Below are 20810 nucleotides of genomic sequence, written 5' to 3'. Positions count from 1 at the left end.
GGGCGCATCGCCCCCCCACACATGTGCACAAGAATGACACGCCCCTCTGCAAGCACCACATGCCCACCGTGCATTGGGGGGACAGAGATCTGTCTCCACGGCACAGTTCCGGGAAGCCCATGGACCAGCACTAGGCCACGGACTGGGAGTTGGGGACCCCTGGATTAGAGAATAACCTGAGATAATGTATTCTGTTCCACTGAGGCCACTTCAGTTTCAAGTGAGAAAACTGGATTTATATAAGTACCCTGAGTCTACAAATTTTGTCCTTTTGGTCCAATCCCTTCTGAAATAGCTCTTGAAACATGCATAAAAAACATACATAGGACTGGCCTGTTAGGCAAGCAAGCGAACAGCTACAATAAGAATCACTTCTCGATCCCTCAGAAGTCCCAACTGAAAACCTACTAGTGTGTTTCTGTGGTTGGCTGTGGTTATAAGACAATGGCAGTCCATTTTGGGGGAAGGGAGTGGCATTTTGGCCGCCTAGTTCCTTCATAACCAAAGCAAGCCTCCATTAAAATAGTTTTCTCATCAGGGCTACCAGGTTAAACCAAGAAAATCTAACTTACGCTACTCCATCCTTTTACGGCCACAAAGATCAATATGAAAGCAACTCCCGTTGCTGCAACAGTTAGCATCATCATCAAGAAGTGGACCTAAATGGGGAGGGGGAGGGGAATGTTATTGGATAAATTAAATTATAAACATGTAATGTGAAAAATTATTTGCGATCGATTGATCTTTTACTTCCTATATGTCAAATGTTTCAAAAGCAACTTTCTAAACTAACTTTTTCTTCGTATTTTTGAGGAAGGTCCCTGCAAATCAATCGTAGCTCATCTTGCCCAGAGGCTGGCATGCTGTGGGTTTTGCTCCAAAAAGCATTACTTTGCAAACACAATACAGGGAGCTTTTGTGGTCCCCCCCTCCGCCTCTCCAGTTGTTGAACTGATTTGGGATGCCGTAGGAACTAGTTGCCATGATCTCAACAACTGCCTTAGATTATGGCAAAGCAAGAGTGTGAGACATCTTCTCACCAGACCTATCTTTTTACTCTCTGTCCCACCATGAATCTAGAATCGTGCATACCTGAAACCAAGTTTCTTTACCAAGAAGAGTAGTTTTGATGGATCTCTTCAAGAACTTGGCAAATATCATTCCTATGCTGCCTGTGGTCATCCAAGCGATCAGCATCAGGGCTCCTTTACCCAAATAAACAACAGACATGCAGGACAAGGTTTTAAGAAAACTGCTTGAAACAAATAATTTTTCAGTTAAGCCTGCCTTACTACATCTCAGGATATGAAACTAACACCTAGGTATACAAATTAATCTTCAAAGCCCAAGCCACCTAACCAAAACAGTAGGTGAATCTAGTCCTCAGAATAAAGGTATGTTGGCAGAACTCCAGAATCTGTTCTGGAAACTATGTCATCTGTCGTGTAAACTAATGTTCACTTTTATGGGCAATTTGGGCAGTCCGCACTCATGTACGTAAGGTGGGGTGGGCAACTTCCAGAGGTGTTGGGGCAATATACACCCATCCCTTGATCTTAGAATGCTACACTTTTACTCTAGCATCCTCACATTTTAATTGAAAAAGGCCCATCATGCCCCCTAGTGGCTAGAGTGAGCCATTGTACCATCGAGGATGGCCGCTCCTAAGCGGTTCTACATGACTTTTAATTTGGGGTGGGGTGGGGGGAATGGCCCCAAATTTGAAGCAGCTGAAGGAGGCTCAAAATGTAACACATTTGCCTCCCTGCTCCTTAGAGGTGGAAGGGGGGCTTTTAGAACATTGTTTTTAAAAAAACAATTTAAAATGTTTGATTAATTTTAGGTTTTTATTTCAGGGTGGCCAAAGGTCTGCGGGGGGGGGGTGCAGTTGGGGCCTGAAGGCTGTATGTGGGCTCACTTATTCTTGATGTAAGGGAACAATGAAAATGACTCAGCTAGAAGTTTGATCCTGATGTGCACTTTACAAAAATGAGCATGTGCAAAATAAACTTGTTTATACTGTAAAGCTCATTCGAAAACCTGTAAGCTGTCCTCTTAATCACTGGTTTAACTATGATTGCTGATGGTCTCATTTAAAACAGCTATGCCTGGGTAAAATGATCACACATGTTTGTGTGAGTAAATATGTGTATTTTATGTAGCAGAGCCTCCTACAGTAGAGCAACTCTTTCTGTTCCTGAGGAGCTACTGTGGGCAATCCTGAGGAGGATTTTTTTTTTTTATGAGGATGTTCTGGAGAGGATTTATGAAAGAGGAAACTACATGGAGTGTGTGTGAACAAAAACAGCGGAAGACAGAAATGCGGCTAATACCATGGCACAGCTTTGAGGCCAGAGGATGACATGATCAGGCCTACAGTTGCATTCCAGCCCAGGGCTGTGTAGCAAAAGACAGGCCTTGGGTATGATTCCGATTAGGTGATTGGTTCATTTGTTTCCATCTCTTTCTCTTTGGGTTACGTTTTACTTTTGTCAGTATGGTTCTTTTTGCCTCCCTCCCTCATTTCTCCTTCTTAGAAAGTAAACTCGTGTAAGCATTTTCAAAATATCCATCATGATGTTCATCCATATCCATAAAGTTCAATAATGAGGTCTATAGTGTGTAGTAGATGAAATCCACTGGGGGGGGAGGGTACTCAGCTGGATTTTTTTTTCTGCAGAGAATAGCAGCAGTACTTTCATATATATTTGCTTATAAATCTGTTTACACAAGAATCAAAAGTTTTCCCTCTTTATGGTTCTGGGGAAATAGCTGCAAAAAGCAGTGTTACACTGCCATGCCCTTCTTTCTGCTATTGATGTCTAACCTCCCTCTACCTGGTCACTGACTATTTAGGTAACAGTCTCTTTAAATCACCACAAGAATAAAGGCATTTTCTTTAATATTCTTCACTTAGTCCCTCTCTTCCTCTTTCCACTGCCAGCAACCTGCAGTTAGTTGCTCCTATGTGTGTGTATATTTGCCCCTTCACTCAGACCCTTTTAACACTCTCCACATGGCCAGCCCTCAGCATCACTCAACTTGAATAGAACAAATAACACTTTATTAAAATAATAGTGTTAAAACAACATTGTTTATTCCTAGGCTTTAAGTTTCATTCAACACAATCCTTCATTCTTTTTGTTACCTTTTCCCTGCATCATTCTCTCTCTCAGTCTTCTCTCAGATTCCAAAAAACACCCTCTTCTCAATCTCGCCACACCAGGCTGCTTTCCGAGACCTCAAAACCACCCTCTCCCTGATCTCTCTATACCAGAGTCCTCTACATCAGTCCCAAGACTCCCTTACAAATAGCCTCACCCTCGTGATCCAGTTTTGCTCTAAGTCAATCAAAACCATTCCTACAAAATTCCATGCTCCTCATTCACCTACTTACCAAACTATATACAGTAAACAGCATATTCAACATAATCATGCTAATATCTCTCCCTTGTGCATCAGTGGTGCAGCTTCTGCTCCATGTCCACCCTTATGGGAGGACTTGAATCACTACATTATATCAGGCAAAATCCAAAGAAACAAAACAAAAGACAAAAACATGTGGCATCTTAAAGACTAACTGTTACATTTTAATGTGAGCTTTCGTGGACACCTCTACTTCATAAAAATAGAATGAAATATTGAATGTACCGACTAAGATGGCTATCTCTTCCAAAACTACATTATATCAGAGGTGGGAATTGCACAACCCATCAGCCATATGCATCTCGGGCAGACCTTTGCATACATCCTGAGCCCCTGCCCTTGAATACAGTGAGAGAAGTGTAAACACAGAAGGCCTTGTATGAAACACAGACACTTCATTACATACGAATAATCATATAAGTATACAAATCTGCATGCTGAATGTGCAAATAAATGTATAACTATTCATTAAGGATCTGCATGGATATGTATACAGACTATGCCTCCACTGAATATGTGAACACCCTTCTTATCAAGATATGCTAGGAGCCTCCCTCACCGCAGTATGGTAGAATTTGAGCTAAAAAAAACAGTTGTTTGAATGCGCTCACAAACAGTGACTTACCGTGAGCCTTAATAATCAAGGGTGTAGAACGGGCGCCACCTTGTGCTTGTTCAAAACTGGAAATGTTTACCTTCTGGTTAGTAATAAAAGGGATCCTGGGGTGCATCTGTATTTGGCCTTCAAAGTTTTTTGGGGAAATAACCAAGAGGAATAAGTTATTATAGTGCATTTCCCAAACATAAACAGTACTGTAGAACTGTACAAATGGCTGGAAGAATAGGTTCCTGGCATATTTATGGCCAAAATGAATTGGCCTGATGTGCCTTAAACAGTTGTGTACAAAAAGATATTTCAGCAAATATAACTTATCATACAAACGTCAGAAAAAGTACACTAAGACTAAGTTCTGTGTGAGCAAAACAACTGGGGCCCAATAAAATTACATGCTAAGTTAAATATATAAAGTGCAGCTGAGTTGTGCTCTTTATTTAACTTACTGCTAAGGTCATGAACCTCAATCTGAACAGAGATGATGAACAGAGATGGGATGGCTGAAAGCGGACCTTCGACACCACTGGCATCATTAAGCCAGACTCCATTACAAGCTTGGATTTCTAGCAGGGTCACCCAAAGCAGAAGGGTCAAAGCTGAGAAACCAAACTAAAATGCAGTCCTCTTCCAGTTAGAACTTACCTGCTGATGATGGTCCAAAAGCCAAAAATATGTAATATAAACTGCCAACATCCCTTGACTGAGTTGAAATGGCATTTCTTGAAATGAAAGAACAGCTGGTGATTCCTTTGTTAAACGATGTTGCTAGAACCTCTACTTCACCCTAAAAACACAACAATATATCTTTCTGCTGTTTTGGCAGTGGTCATTATGCATAGGACCGTAAATAAAATCATCGTTACTAACTGATAACAATCCTATGCGGTTATTGGAGGCTATCTATGTGTTTTCACTGAATTGTGGCTAAAACCATAAGAATTTTCTGTTTAACAAACTGATGCGTGGGAATGTATTTTGAATGATTTTGTGTCAACATTAAAAATCCACTTTTTTCCCTAGAAAATAAATGCTAGATCACTGCTGATTAAAACAAAAATCCGCAGCAGTAATCCACGGTTCCTGATAGGAAAGGCACGTCCCTCTTCTAATGTAAATCTTTGATATCTCTACAGGGAGGGACTCTGTATTAGCACCTTGCAGAGTGCAAATTGTACAGTAGTAGCAGAAGACATTTTTAGTACCAGAGGCTTAGAGATTGGAGTGGTACGTCCAGTTGAAAAGGCATGTTGCACCTCTATGCGATCTGCAGTGTTCCTGCCACAAATATAGATATCATCATTTCCCTGAGAAAAGACAGATGAATAAATACATCACCATGGTCCAGACTCCAGAAATCATTATTTAAAATAAAATCATTTAACATTTTTCATTCTCCTATTACTATGGGGGGGATATGCCAGATGTAGTTCTTAGCAGTGGTAGAAAAGATTTGACTGCATATACTGTTGATAATTACAGTGACAGTCTTGTTTTATAAATACACCCATCATGTCTGGGTCACATGTATACACTCTTCTGTTTACGTTGTTGTCAGAAAAAACTTTATTCTACCTGTTTGCAGTTGAAATAGCTCTGCACAATGCTGTCATCTAAGTATTCTTTTTCTTCAAAAAATGAGCACACATGCATCTGCTCTGGGGTAACTGGGTTATGCTTATCAACACATACCTTATTCATACTATGGCCAGAGTACTGTCCTGTCCTGTACAAAGTGCTGCTGAAGCTGTGTCACCCAACACAGGAGCCTATATGTCCACTCAGATCCTTACGTTTCACTTCCAATATAAGAAGGCCTCCTTTCTGGTCATGGCCACACCTCGGAACACCCAGTCTTAGGAGAACCTTGACCTCTCCCTGATGGAACTTTGTTGCCATGTAAAAACTATTTTGTTCCGATAAGCACTTGCAGTTAGTCAAATTAGGGGTTTCATATAATCATTAAAATATTGGTCAAAAGCATTTGGGTTTCTTTTTTAAATGCACTTGTAAGCAAAAACATGGGGATTACCGCAGCTAGTTGAGACGACTTAATGAGATGCTGGCCACATGCCTGATGAAAACAGAATGCAACTAGCACCTTCAATGCAACTGAATTGCATTAGCTTCAATTAGCTGCTGCTACGTTCACAATTTCACTTTCATATATTAAAATTAAAAGGATCATGGCCATTCGTATCAGTGTTTTTAATAAATAACAAACGAAATACTTCCATATCTCACCATAATAGTGTCATCAGAAAAACCAATGGCTACATAGCCAGCTGAAAGACCACTCATTTCAAATTTGAATCCAGAACCCTCTAATGCCGTAGATGACATGAAGTAGCAGTTTGGATCCTGTGGACTACAGCCTGGGGGGTTACTGAAACAGAATTTCCATGTACCACAGCCAGCTTCTGTAGAGATCTGCAATGAAAATGCAAACATATACTGTACCTTCATGCCTCTTTAGGTCTGGCATTAAAGGTACTGTATTTGTTAAAGTTTTCCTCATATCACTTTATTTGGAGAAATTATTAGAGTGCATCAAACTAGGACACAGAGAACTGTTCTCAGCATTATATTTGTAAAATGGGCTTTGTGACTGACTGGCTAAAGTCTTGTTGCGTGATTCCATGGGTCTACTCTAGTTGTAACTCACTGCATTTATGATTTCAGCTGATGTATACTTGACAGGTAGCTGCAGCCAGTCCTTAATCTCTGATGAACGTACTTCTGTGACATACAGCCCCTGGAAAATGTTGTATCCTTCACTCAGCTGTTATATTTTTCAGTGTGATTTGCCATGAGACACCTAAAGGTGTCATCTTGGACCTATAATATATGTTTTTGGCTTTATAGTTTTTAAATTTGTAAACCACCCAGATACCTTTGATCTAGATGGGCATAAAAGAAATCAATCAATCAATCAATCAATCAATCAATCAATCAATCAAATAAATAAATAAATAAATAAATAAATAAATAAATAAATAAATAAATAAATAAATAAATGTAATAATGTTTGACTGAATCCAAAAAAAGCATATCTTATTGATCCTTATACAAAACAAGAATGAGTATGCTGATTTTTTGTTGAAAACATGCTTCAGGATGGTGTTGGTGCACCTTTTGGCAATTTTCTCCAAATTTCTGGGAGAAGAGCCCCATACAAAGTGGAAATCATTATTCCAGCTAGTGGTTTGAACAGAATACTTCAGGTCCACTGGCAATACAGAGGGGCCTCCTCTCTGCTTTTGAACTTATAAATCACACACAGAGGCCTGCAAGACCAATCAAACCCCTCAGTGGATCCCCCAATACAAGGCCTTGGTGCTCTATTCTATTTCCATTCTTTTTTTAAAAAAAGAAGTATTGTACAAACAATTTAGGTGAAAATAATAATGAGCTAAGAAGCACCAATCCCCATCAAATAGAATACTAAAGAGAAAGGAAAAACATTAAAGCTAAATTTAAAATGGTATATAGATTGGTAAGGATCAGAAACAACAAAAAACAGTGATCAGTTTACCTAGTTTTCAGCTATCCAAAGCGATCACTGGACAAATAATTCTATCCCCATTCACATCCTATAAGCATTTCCTTGACTGGGCTATTTGTTCATTGATCTCTTTTCCTTATTTCCCCTATTCTTATTGAGGAAAAGCCACCAGGAATAAGATTCAGGGAGGGGTTGATGGCAAAGGAATCAATATAGAATTAAATTTAAGAAACAACAAACTTGATCCTTGATTTTTCCCCCCTGGGTGGTGAATGTATCCAATCTAATTAATTTGATTTTATGTAAACCATCTTTTGACTTCAGCCTATAGCCACTTCTGACACGGAAGAAATAGGGCTTAACTGGCATGATGTATGGGTGCAGCGACAAAGAAAACAATATGAATTTATTACTTACTGTGGCAGAAGAACTAGTAATCTGTGTGAAACTGGGTGAAACCTAGGAAAAGCAGGAAATGCCATTGGTTATAGAAAATGGTTAAAGAAAATAAATTTCTTTCTGAGTTTTTCTATTTAAAAAATCCATCCCTGAAGGAGAAAGTGGCCTATCTCGTTATCATGTTCATCCAATCACTTTCTTCTACATCAGTGGTTCTTCTACACCAGAACTCCCAGAAGCCTTCGCCACTTGCTGTGCTGGCCATGATTTCTGGGAATTGTAGTCCAAGAACATCTGGAGACCCAAGGCTGGAAACCACTGTTCTTCATAAATACGGTCCCTTACAAAATGTGGAGTTCACATCAGTTTGAGAACTGTCAATGTGAATTAGTACTTCAGAAGGTGAAGAACACCTAGTCCTCCATATATTATTCGACTCTGCTGAATGAGACTGATGGGAGCTGCAGTCTGACAATGCTTGAATGCCAGCATGCTCTACCCTCCTGCAGTAGAGGAACACAACAATGCAGATTTATTCAGTCATTATGAACAGAGCTGAGGAACATTGTCAAGGTCACCAAAGTCACTGCCAACAGTAGTATGTCAGGATGTCGTTACACTATGAAAATTAATCAATAGCTGGATTAGAATTTTTGAAATTGGGTTAAAGTCATGTGGTAATCACATAGCATTCGGGTCAGTGAGTGTGTCCTGTTGGGAAAACTTTTAACCCATTTTTAAGCTGTGTTGTAAATCAGTTGAGGCAGCTACATGGGCTTTTACAATCATTGCAATTGAGGCTTTGTCCTGTGCCGGCCCATCCACCCACCCACCTTCCTGCTGGCCACTTGTCACTGTTGCTGTGGTGTTATTTTTAATATTTGCTCTTTTTTTAAACTTTCAAACTGGTGTACTGCTATGTCAATATTACAAACGGAATAATAAAAACATTTGTCAATGTTTCTAGTCAATTTCTTTTGCCAGTGCTGGCTGTTCCCTGGCTTCCCTACAAAGTGATAGCAGCCTCCTCTCCTCGCCTGAACACATCTGAGTGAGGATGCCCATAGACAGACAGACACAGACAGACACAACGCCTCCCATTGATTTCAATGGGGATTAGTTCCAGATGAGTACATAGAGCAAGGGGAAGGGAGGGGGTAAAGCAGATACTACAATTAGAGACACACTTTCCAATGTAAAATACTGCAGCATGGAGGAACAGGGAAGTTTAAATCTCCCTTCCTTATCTGCTGAGATCTAGACCTTTCCATGACACTCCATTAAGTGCCAGTAAGGATTTCATGATCACTGGTTAAGATGGCTAAACAGCTGCCTTGAAAGTAGGATCTCTAAAGGAAGAGTGAGACAGGCTTTCTTCTTTGCCACCCAGCAATCCTATGTGAGGCAGCTGTTCCACTACTACTGTGATAGCAGAACAGCTCATTGCATCACTTCCCCACCACCACCACCACTTGTGAGGTGAAAAGTCAGTGCAGATCCCACCATCTTCACAAGCTGCAGCACACGTAGCTGAAGGGCTGTACATGGCCCATGGATTCCCCATCCCAATACAGAGGGCTGCATGCTAAAGGTATTTTCCAAATGTATAACTATTATTAAACATTTTAAGACATGGTATTGTGTTAAAACTTACTGAAGAAATTGGTGAGGTAGTAGAAACAAGAACAGGGCTTTCAATCTGAGTCCAGAATATGGAAAAAGTTTGGACCACTGTTGCTCTAGAAAGGAGAAAAAAAATACTAGTGAAGTACTAGTTTAGAAGGTTATGACAGGTACAACCAACCAATTCATTAACACTGTACAATTATAATTTTATTATAAAATGTCAAGGTTGATTATTAAGAAGAAGAGATTTGAATCCAATACACTGGAATCTTTGACCAAGTCATATCCATCATGTCATTTGTGTCTTTCAGCTTAACAAAATCTTGCTAAAACTCTTGTTTCTAAAGTCAATAGAATCAGAAAGGCTTCTAGGTTAAAAATAAATTCAACAGTTCATATCGATAGTAAACAGTCTGGAGTCTCTGAACCCTATATGCTTGGTATCATCTGTGTGAACTTAACTGGACACACAGCAATCAATTATTATCATTGCAGCAGTTCCTAATCACAAAGAAAAGCCACAGAGTAGTCTGGAACATGGATTGTCTCTTTAGTAGCAGCAGCTGGCACCATGAAAAGAAAAAAAAAAAAGAAAAAATTTCTTGACCCAGCGTGTTGTTAGTATGTGGAATTCCTTGCCACAGGATGTAGTGATGGCATCTGGCCTAGATGCCTTTAAAAGGGGATTGGGCAGATTCCTGGAGGAAAAGTCCATCGCAGGTTACAAGCCATGATGGGGATGTATAATCTCCAGGCGTGAAAGGCAGGTACCTCCAAATGTCAGATGCAGGGGAGGGGTATCGGGAGACAGGTATCTCGTTGTCTCATGTGCTGCCAGAGGCATCTGGTGGGGCCACTGTGAAATACAAGAAGCTGGACTAGATGGACCCTTGGCCTGACCCAGCAGGGCTCTTATGTTCTTACATTCATGCTTCATGTAATATATAATACAGTGGTGCCTCGCATAGCGAACACTTCGCTATGCGATGAATCCGCACAACGATGGGTCCTGGGCCATCGCTGGAGCGTTCACTCAGCGATGGCCTCTATGGGCTTTTTTCGCTATGCGATGATCGCGCGGACGCGATCAAAGCATAGCGAACAGCTGATCGGCGGTTCCAAAATGGCCGCCGCTAAAACAAAATGGCGACCACTGTTTTGCCTCGCTAACGAGGCATCCAAAATGGCCGCCGCAATGGAGAAAACCCGCAGAACGGTGAGTTTTAAGTCCATAGGAACGTATTAAATCAGTTTTAATACGTTCCTATGGACTTTTTTGTTTCACTTAACGATGGATTCGCTGAGTGAGGGTTAATCCGGAACGGATTAACCTCGCTAAGCGAGGCACCACTGTATCTCATATGAATCAACAGTTTCTAACTGTCGAAATGCTGTGCCTTTTTTAGCTGGCCTAATAAAAGTATCACCACAACATGGATTTTTAAAACAAGTGTTATGAGATTTTAAATCCCCTTTCACTGAATTCAAGATCAAACAAAATGTCACTTTGAAAAGATATGACAGTAGAAACAAAGAAGAACATTTCAAAAATTACATTTTTAAGTGCTACCTTTACTATCACATCCAAAACAAAGCTTTGGAAAGGGGTCGTGCTCGGTTTTTTAGTCCAACACATTTTTAGGACAATTAAATTATTTGCGCCTTCAGAGAAATTAAGAGGTTTATGAAATGAGGTAACAAACAAACAAGCAAGCAAGCAAGCAAGCAAGCAAGCAAGCAAGCAAGCAAGCTGGTACCTGAACACAACATGGCCAATGCCAGAAGGTGCAATCCAAATAGCCGTTACGTTTTGTTTGTCTTCCCGGTTTGTATGACTCAGTGAAGAATTCTACAATTTAAAATAACTGATATGAAAGAAAGTAGCACTCATCTGGGATTGTAGAAGAAAGCAATATTGGCAATATTGCCATGAGACAACAAGCCCATAGAAATTACCAGATTACTCCAGTGCAAGCTATCTCACCCAGAGGTCACTTGACCATCTTGGTGGCTATAGGCAAGCATTTTACACACATTTTACCTTACCATTAAGACCTGATGCATGGTAAAGTAAGAATATTTAGCACTTTCCGGTGGAGGAAAACATGTATGGACCACTATAACTAACTAACTAAACTGCCATTTCAAGTTACGACCCGCTCCAGCCACAAAATTTTGCTTCGACTTGCGACCAGAGCTTCCATTTACGAACAGAAAAAGGTGGGAAATTCAAATTTCTAACTGTAGGTGGCGATGAGGCTGCTTCTTTGTAGCTCTTTCGCCCCAGCAGTTAGAGAGTGTGCGTCGTTGTCGGAGGCTTGAGACTGCCTCCTTCTGGTTCTGAGCGAGCAAGTGCGTGTTTACAGGGAGGCTTTGGGCTGCCTTGTAAGGTAAGGTGCTCTTTTCTGCTTTTTTAAAACTGTTCTTGGTTTTTATGCAGCATGGTTTTGAGCTGGGGTGGTTAGGTTTCTGTCTGTGATGGGTCTTGGGGGAATTGTTTGTTTTTTGGTGGTTTTTTCCCATTTCCGATGGGTCTTGGGGGTTGGTTGTTTTTTGACTCCCCCCATTTCCGATGGGTCTTGGGGAGTTAGTTTGCTTTTTAGTTTTTTTCCCCCATTTCCGATCTTGCATGATCTGTTTGATTGCTTTTTGCTTTGTCTTGTTTGCATTTGCAATGGGTCTTGCATGGTTGATTGTTTTTCTTCCTCTCCCCTTCGGCTGGAAGGGATTAATCGCATTTCCAACCGGTCTTGCAGTGATTTTTTTTCCTTCGGCCAGAATGAATTAATTGCATTTCAATGCACTCCAATGGGAAATGGTGCTTCGATTTACAACCATTTCGAGTTATGACCATCTTCTGGAACGAATTATGGTCGTACGTCGAGGCACCACTGTAGATTTTAAGGCAAAAATTCCATCATACTTGGTCCTGACACTGGGGTGAAACAGAAATGGCCTTCCCTCCAGCCACTATTTGATTTATTCTTTTTTCATTTTGAACAATTGATTACTGGTGTTGTATATTGATGTTATATTTAAATTGTTTTATTTTTAAGTGTTGTTAGCCGCCCAGAGTGGTCAATTGGGTCAAAGTCTGAACTTGGCAATGAAATGGTCTTGGGAGTAGGAGGCTAGTTAAACCATTTTTTGCTAGATTTCACAAGCCAAGAAAAACAGGGGATGAGATGGCATGATGCCCACTTAGTTACCCCTAACAAATACCTTGTACCTTTATTTAGGCTGCAGCAACTGAAAGTGACCCAACAACCTATGGCCTCAAAGGACTCTGAAAGCTTTACTCATTGTACCCAAGTTTTCAGGCCAGTGATGGGGAACATGTGGCCCTTCAGATGTACTTGGACAACAATTCCAGTCAGCCCTAGCCAGCATAGCCAATTGTGAGGGATCATGGAAGTTGAAGTCCAACACTACCTAGAGAACTATACAGCCCCGTGTTTTATTGGCAAGCAAGCATTGTTTTATGTATACATGTGTAGGACCCCTCCCCATCCTCTGGATCAATATTCTCTGATTCATCCACAGTCTGAAAATATTAAAAATATTAAATGAAAATACCTACAAATATGGATTTTCAAGATGTAATTATCAGAATGGCCACTAGAGGAAACCAAATACTGTGCTATATAGGTAAGCCACAGCCATTTTGCCTGGTCTCCCAGCGGCTTGAGGCAGCTTCCCTCCAGAGCAGCATCCTTGTTGTAAAACTCAGAGCTGGATTGGCTAGTGAGACAGGAGGAGGAGTGCTGGCCTAAGCCAAACTGCCTCCTAGAAGAGGTTTCCCACCGCCTGTCCTTTGTGCCTTCTGGCTTGTCCATTCCTCAACACTCCTGGGCAGACAGGGAAATGGATTTTTAATTGTCAATTGTCTTTGAAGAAAATCTGCAAAGCCGTATAGGTAAGCCACAGCCATTTTGAGAGAGAGAGCTAAACAAAGATAGTTGTCTCCAGTCTTCAGCACACTGAGGAACAAGAGAATATTTCAACTTGGCTCCTACTCTTGGAGGCCTCATTGAAATAAAAATTACACCATACAGGGGAGTCCTGGGTCCAACAGACTGTGTTAGCTATTATCTGTGCTTCTCACTATCTGCAGGTTGGCAGTGGCTTGGAACCGATCTCCTGTGGATACGGGGGACCTACTGTGCTCCAAAAACCTTTCACAGTTCTTGGCTCCAAGGCGCTAGTAAGCAACAACTGCTTGTTCTCCCAATGTCAAAGCAGAAAACAATATTTACCAAAGGCTGAACTCTGCAAGTCACACATACCTGAAGGCTGCTGCACGCAAGACCTCGTACATTAGGAGTCAGAATTCGAAAACTCCCAACGGCAGTCTCTCCTCCAACTGCCCGGGCCTGCAGTAGAAATCCTCTAAAGCTGGTCTCATTGACTCCAACTAAAGATACTGAGATGAACAAAAATTACATGGTAATTAGAATGCCTTGCTATGTTTCATGGAAAAAGGATAAAAGCCAAAGTGACCGCTGTTATTATTAACACCAATGAGCAACATGAACTCCAACAGAATTAGAGCAGACCATAACCCCCAATTTAAGTACTTGATTAACTCTTCCCTTGAACTCACTGGGACTTTAAAATGTTTAACCTAGTATCATTGCATACTTTATTGCTCACACAGAACAGATTTTTTTGAAATCATTGTTTTAGTTCTGTGGAATAATGGATTGAGAACCTGTAACCATCTAGATGCTATTGCCATCTCTGCCTCTTGGCCATACTGGCCATGGCTGACGAAAGCTGGAGTGCAACAACATCTTGAATATGATGAATCCCCACACTCTTCAAATCAAGGATTTATTTTTTTAAAAAAATGGCTAGAACACACCCAGGGTGCTTTACCTTAGCTTTAGTTACAGAACATGTAGTAACATGACAAAGGATGTCAGGAAAAGAGCGAAGCCTAAACAGCTGGGGGATTGTATGTAAAACAGCCTTCAGCAATATAGTTCAGCAGTACAGTTGCCCTTCAGAGGTGCTGGATAACAATTCCCATAAACCCCAGCCTGCATGCCCACATGTTCACAGTGGCAAAGGTGATGACAGTTGTAGTTCAGTGATCTGCAAAGTGCTGACTAGGAAAAGATGCATTCTCCCACTCTAGAAGGGAGCATTTTGCCATAGGCATCTTTGAGTTTGATTTTATCAATTAGCTTTCTACATTCCTGCATTCAAGAGGAAGAATAAGAAACCACGCACATTTATTCTCTCACTGTGGCGAATCTCTTCTATAGAGCAAAAAAACCTCTTCTACCATTCTTTCTGTCTAAGTTTGTTGGCAACAGATAACACATTCATTAGAACTATTGACCAGAACCTGAAAGACTAAGTGCAGCATTCCTCCTGCACACCTAGCTTTTCCGGTTCCTCACCCAGCAGCCCATTCCTCACAGTCAGGGGATTTTCAGTAGGAAGGCATCTGATGGTGTGTTGTGGGACAGAGGTCCAAAGGGGGCAAGAGGGGGGAAATCAGCATATGTGGCACAGTTCTGCAAAATTGCTTTGCTTTGGCCAGCAACTCTAAGGGTCTCTTTGGTCCACGCTCACTGGGAGATTCTGACAGCTGTGGGCCCAAAAATTAACTTTGCAAAGTTTTGTTATGGCATATTTGTGCACATGAAGATACACACACGTAAGCATTTGGATTCATTCATTTATTTATTTATTTTATTGGATTGCTACCCCGCCTATCTAGACCAAAGGTCTATTCTAGCCTGTACAGTCATTTTGTGTTTCAGCATGACATTTAAGAAAACAAAAGCCTATTCCTGCTCAAATAAACTATTGGGTGAAAGATACTTCCTAATCTGAAAACATGATTGAAAGAGAGAGAACTCCTGTGTTCATATCACATTTGGTAAACGCTTAAATGTTCCATAATCACCTATGACCTCATCTCCTGGAGTGAATGAAGTACTGGAGACAAAGATGGCATATGGTGGCGGGGTGGTTTGTGAAACAGCATCTCTATGACCGGGTAGCATAGAAGTACAGGACCCACTGATTTCTCCATTTGGATAGCAGAGGACTGTTGCAGAAAATACTTCCCAGAGAAGAAAGAGACAGGGCAAGATTTTCATCTGTGACGAAATAAAATGTGCAATTAGGGTAATGTTTTCCAGGTGGGATGAAAGATTCTTTTTTTAAAAAAACTGATTACTGCTGTAATGCAAGCCAGAACAAGTACATGCGTTCATAAAGTTTACCATACTTTTAAGCCTCTGGAGAAACAATATGTGCATATGAGTCAAAAACGATCAAAGTCTTCCACTGTATAAGTGCACTGTTTCGGCTATTCTGCAGGTATCTCTAGGAGGAATGGTTTGGTTGATGCAACAAGGGGGTTGCAACATGTAGGGAAATGGGCAACACAACATCACAAGAATGTATGCGTGCTGTTTGTGCATCTCATCACCTACACCCTTTGTGGTGACTGACCATGATTTACAGGTTACAGTGGACCCTTGATTTACAGATGGCTTGACTTACAGACTTTTTGAGTTACAGACTTCTCTGGCCGCAAAATTTAGGTTTGACTTGCAGCCTGAGAATTGACTTACAGACCAGAAAAAAAAACCAAAATGGAACAAAAACGGCCTGTTACGGGATTAATCGGTTTTCAATGCACTGTAGTTCAATGGAGACTTGACCTACAGACTTTTTGACTTGAGAACCGCCTTCCAATACGGATTAAGTTCTCAAGTCAAGACCCCACTGTATCTTCTGACCCTGAGCCAGCACTGGTGGAGCACTAACTTGTGGTACTACCTGTCTATAGGAAACCATTCCTGAAATTTTCCATGCAGTCTATGCTGCTATTACATGAGCATCCCTATTCAGCTCATGAGTTTTGTTACAGCATATTTTATGAGTTTTGAATAAACTGACAACAATGATGTTTGTGAGTCTAGCATTCTGATATTACAATAAATTATGAAATTACTTTGGTATTTAATTTGTGAATTAGAGTCATTCTAAGAGGCACAAAAAAGGACTGAAACTGGGGATAAGCAGCATTGTGGTCCAGAGAGGGTGAGGTACAGTTCCCATAACTACTGTGACTCACAGGAAGTGTAATCTAAACATCTAGAGAAAAACAGGTTCTGAGAAACAGAAAGAGTGACAGTAAGATTGGCCACAGTTGCTGTCTTTATAAACAGAAACACATTTTTTCTTGGATGTTTAGAAATGAATTGATATAAAATTATGATGATGACAAGACAAATTTAAAATGCAGTGGTATACATGTCTACTCAACAGGATTTGCTTGCTGTAAAGGGGGGCAGGTCAAACTAGACAATAAGTTTAGCAAATATTTAGAAAGAGCTTCCCTTCAAGTAACAAAAATGCAAATATATTGTGGTATGTGTTTTTTCTAATCTCCATATTTTATATTCTAGTGTCCTTTCTTTTGTGGTTTGTCCCTGACAGATAAATACTAGCTCACTTTGCAATTCTAACTGCCAAGGCACACAATTTCTGAGAAAGTCCTGTTGAAAAAAGACATGGTCATGGGGAATATGCTTGATCCTAGGAATTTCAAGTTCACATTTGCTACAAATAAGAACTTTTTGTCACTTCTGGGAAGATAGTTAACTTTAAGAAAAGCTCCAATAGACTATCTTGCATGTCTAATTTGTACACAGAGTGGTGCAGACATTTCTTCCTAAATCACAGGTCAGTTGCAGTCAACAAAATACAAACTTCATTCACTGGAATGTTCCGAAATAAACATTCTTCATGCTTCACCTATCTGGTTATTACAACAGAGGCACTCAAAAACTCAGTGAAAAGATGCAACAACTCTTTGTTTTAAATGTATAGTCCCACACAAACAATTTCAATGATGCAACATTTCAAACCTATAGTATGGCCACAGTGAAACTCAGGGTTTCATCTACAGTATTGGAGCAGCCAAGAGAGGTCATCAGACTCTGAATAGTCCTGATTCTTCTAAATGAAATATTTCTATAAGGCTTCATCCCCCATACTGACGACCCCCAGATGTTTTAGAACACAACTCTCATAATCAACGACTGAAAACCAGCTATGGTAACTTAGAATGATGGGAATTATAATCTCACAAATGGGGTGGGCATAATGCAAATGGGGTGGGCATAATGAAAAAGTGGAAAGCTACGTTTTGCACACCTGGGACAGAGCATCTTAAGGGTTACGCATTGGAGGGAAGGGTCTTGTTCCTCATGTGAAATGTCAGATGTTTCCCAGCGAAACCTTCCATTCCTCTGCTCTCTCATATTAGCCTTCACCAGTAAAGTGAACAGTATTCTGTGGAATAGGCAAATTTACAGACATGCACAGAAACTGAAATATCATTATGGAGATAATTCGGGATGCTAGTTACAGAAGGAAAGGAGGGCATTATTGTCCTTAAGTGCCCAAGTACTCCGGCAGTCCAAGAAATATGGAAGATTCAAAATCAGTTGCAAGCAACACTGTTGTATTCAAATGTATTCTTTGTTTAATATTTTTTCAGACAGACAGACAGAAACCTTTATTGGCATACTGTACAAAATTAAAACACACTAAAATTTTCTCAAATCTTGATGTGTTATTCCTATTTACTGTGAAAATAATTATTCTAATGTTATTTTCAGGCTCTGGTTTATTGACCTGGGTTCAGTTCTCAACCTAGCCACAAAGCCCACCATGTAGCTCTAATGGAAAGCAACTTTTAGCCTAATCTTCACAGGGATGCAGAAGGACAATAAACACTTCTCAGAGAAAAGCAAGATAAAAATATAATAAATATTTAACAGTGACTCTGGCACTGCCTTGGTATGGCCAACTGTTAATACAAAGAATCTACCTACAGTTCTGCCTTTCAAGCCAAGTGAGCCTGCTGCCACAGATAGCAGGTGCTGATGTTCATCAGCATCAGGGGTCCACCTCTTACTCCTCTGCTACACTCAGAGGGAACACATATCACTTAGTCTGAGTGAGGCATCCTGTGCCACCATTAATGGCACTGCAGCAGTGGTGTGAACAGAGAGCAAGCAGGATCCTTGTGGAGCAGCAGGAGAAAGGTGACGATAGAAGAAAGAAGGGTGTAGGGCATATGGCATGCCTTGCCACCCCTAAACTGTACTGCAGTCCCTCATTCTGGTGGAACAGACCAGTGGTTCTCCAACTGGGGTCTCCAGATGTTCTTGGGCTGAAATTCCCAGAAACCTTCACCATTTGCTGTGCTGACTTGGATTTCTGGGAGTTGCAGTCCAAGAACATCTGGGGACCCAAGGTTAGGAAACCCTGGAATAAACCATGAGAAAGTGACTATATTCTACCATAACCCCTAGAATCACAGAGCCAGCATGTCCAGTATAGTTATCAATCAATAAAGTAACTCTTCTTGTTTATGAATGGAGAAAGCAACTCCTAAAGATGAAGATTTGTTGCCATCTGGTTCCCCTACTTCTCTTAGAGGTATGTTTTGAAATTGTACTTTCAATTTCATTTAATGATTGAGTCTGTCTTAATTGTATTTTGTTATTTGACATTACTGTGAGCTGCCTTGCATCTCTTCTTTGGGAGAGGAGTGGGATGTAAATCTAGTCAATCAATAAAGTTTCCTAATTGTCATCAATTAATGTGCACACTTCCAAAGTTCCCCTCTTAGCAAGCTTCCTAAGGACTCAGAATTTCTATTCTTTCTTTCTTTAATTAAAAACAGTTCTACTTCCTTTCAGTTTTGAGACTGCTTCCTCGAGCTTTGTATGCTACTGTACTAGAACTTGGTCTATGAACAATCCAAGCATTCAGCGTTCTTCTTTCTGCACGTATCTCATGTAGTCAACCAGCACTGTAAAATTTATCTTAATCTTTCTCTCATTAAAAATGATTTTGTTTCACAGACTCAAAAGTTCGATTTCCTTCTGATATATAAAATGAACCTTGATCCAAAGTGTCAGGGCACGCTGATGACTAGACGAAACAACAGAGAAAGGAAAAAGAAAAAGAAAGCATTCTTTTCAACTATGATACCTGCTCATGACACAGCAACTTAGATGTATGAAAACTGCTATCACAGATGAGATACAATGTTCTTATCTTCTTAGGTCCCCTAAAATCTTGCATTTTTCCATGGAGACAGTTCCAATCCTACTCCAAGACATTTAACTACCCACACGTAGAACAGCATACACACACACTTAGTCCAGATCAAGATGCAAACCAAAATCCTATTGCTTGATTAAACAGGCAGAAGGGAGATGGTATAACTTAATTAATAAGTCCCAACCTGGCTTAGTGTGTGACAGGGAATCCAAAGCAACAACTTGTTAATTAGTGGCCATTTACCACTGCAAGCTACACCCTTTCCCTTCCACTGGTTTAACTGTGCAATGGGATTTAACTGTGCAATGGGCCACAGCACTTGACATGGAAAAGAACACAGTCACCTCCTTTAGTGCTCTGGTAGTAAAAATGTAGTTATAATTACATAACTAATGGTCTCCTGCCCTTTTTTGATACCCAGAATTTAGGTCAAAGAGGTTGTGCCTCTTCAAGGAACACCCCTGCTGTTCTCCTTGCCCCCCCCATAAGGGTTCCTGCTACTCTTGAGAGCAGCAACTACTCTGCTCCACTCTCCAGAGCACACTATTCCCTAAATGTCACAGCACAGGACATTTTTTCAGATTACCCACCCATAATGTCCGTCTGTGAAGCGATCTTCTCAGAGCCAGGTATTTAGGAAATAGCTGGCTGTACAAACAAACACAAACCTCCCAGCCTTTGGGGGCAGGGGCTCTGTCATTGCAGTCCTGGGCACAGTCATGTGAGGGCACGCCTGCACAAAACGGAAGGTGCACTTGCTTTGCATTTTTGACCACTGTTGTGTTACTTTGCTGTGTGTTTTTAACAGCTCAAAGCAAGGAAAGGATTCATTCATGAAAAATGTTACTTTCGAGGCATTATATGATTTATTTGTTCCTCCCCCACAACAAAGGCTTTTAAAGCAAATGAGGGAGGAATGGACTGTGGACGCTGTCTGGAGTGCTTGGAGAAGTCATAAATGTAGAACAGGGCAACCCTGAACTGGCAACGCCTTTATAAGGCACTGAGAGGCTCAGGAAAGCCTGGTCATTTGAGGTCACCTCCCCACTATCTCCTATTCACAGCACCCTGTTATCAGCTGATGCCCTTCCTCTGTGAGAGAAGCCCCCCCCCCTCACATATAAGACCCAG

At 40.8% G+C, this 20810-nt stretch overlaps 1 protein-coding gene across 1 annotated transcript in view; it reads right to left on the bottom strand.

Moving 5' to 3' along the window:
- Positions 1 to 20810, bottom strand: part of LOC140706701 (putative ferric-chelate reductase 1) — a 40549-nt gene that overhangs the window by 7694 nt on the left and 12045 nt on the right. Inside the window, exons 2-12 of the mRNA XM_072997995.2 lie at positions 15490 to 15685; positions 13856 to 13992; positions 11327 to 11418; positions 9598 to 9682; positions 7962 to 8003; positions 6284 to 6469; positions 5245 to 5346; positions 4685 to 4826; positions 4052 to 4168; positions 1093 to 1205; positions 573 to 659 (exon numbers count right to left, since the gene is read on the bottom strand). Coding sequence (XP_072854096.2) covers positions 573 to 659; positions 1093 to 1205; positions 4052 to 4168; positions 4685 to 4826; positions 5245 to 5346; positions 6284 to 6469; positions 7962 to 8003; positions 9598 to 9682; positions 11327 to 11418; positions 13856 to 13992; positions 15490 to 15685 — 1299 coding nt within the window. The remainder of the gene's footprint in view (positions 1 to 572; positions 660 to 1092; positions 1206 to 4051; positions 4169 to 4684; positions 4827 to 5244; positions 5347 to 6283; positions 6470 to 7961; positions 8004 to 9597; positions 9683 to 11326; positions 11419 to 13855; positions 13993 to 15489; positions 15686 to 20810) is intronic.

Source organism: Pogona vitticeps, chromosome 4 (genome assembly GCF_051106095.1).
Source record: "Pogona vitticeps strain Pit_001003342236 chromosome 4, PviZW2.1, whole genome shotgun sequence".
Lineage (NCBI taxonomy): Eukaryota > Metazoa > Chordata > Lepidosauria > Squamata > Agamidae > Pogona > Pogona vitticeps.
This window is presented reverse-complemented; position numbering and strand designations above follow the sequence as displayed.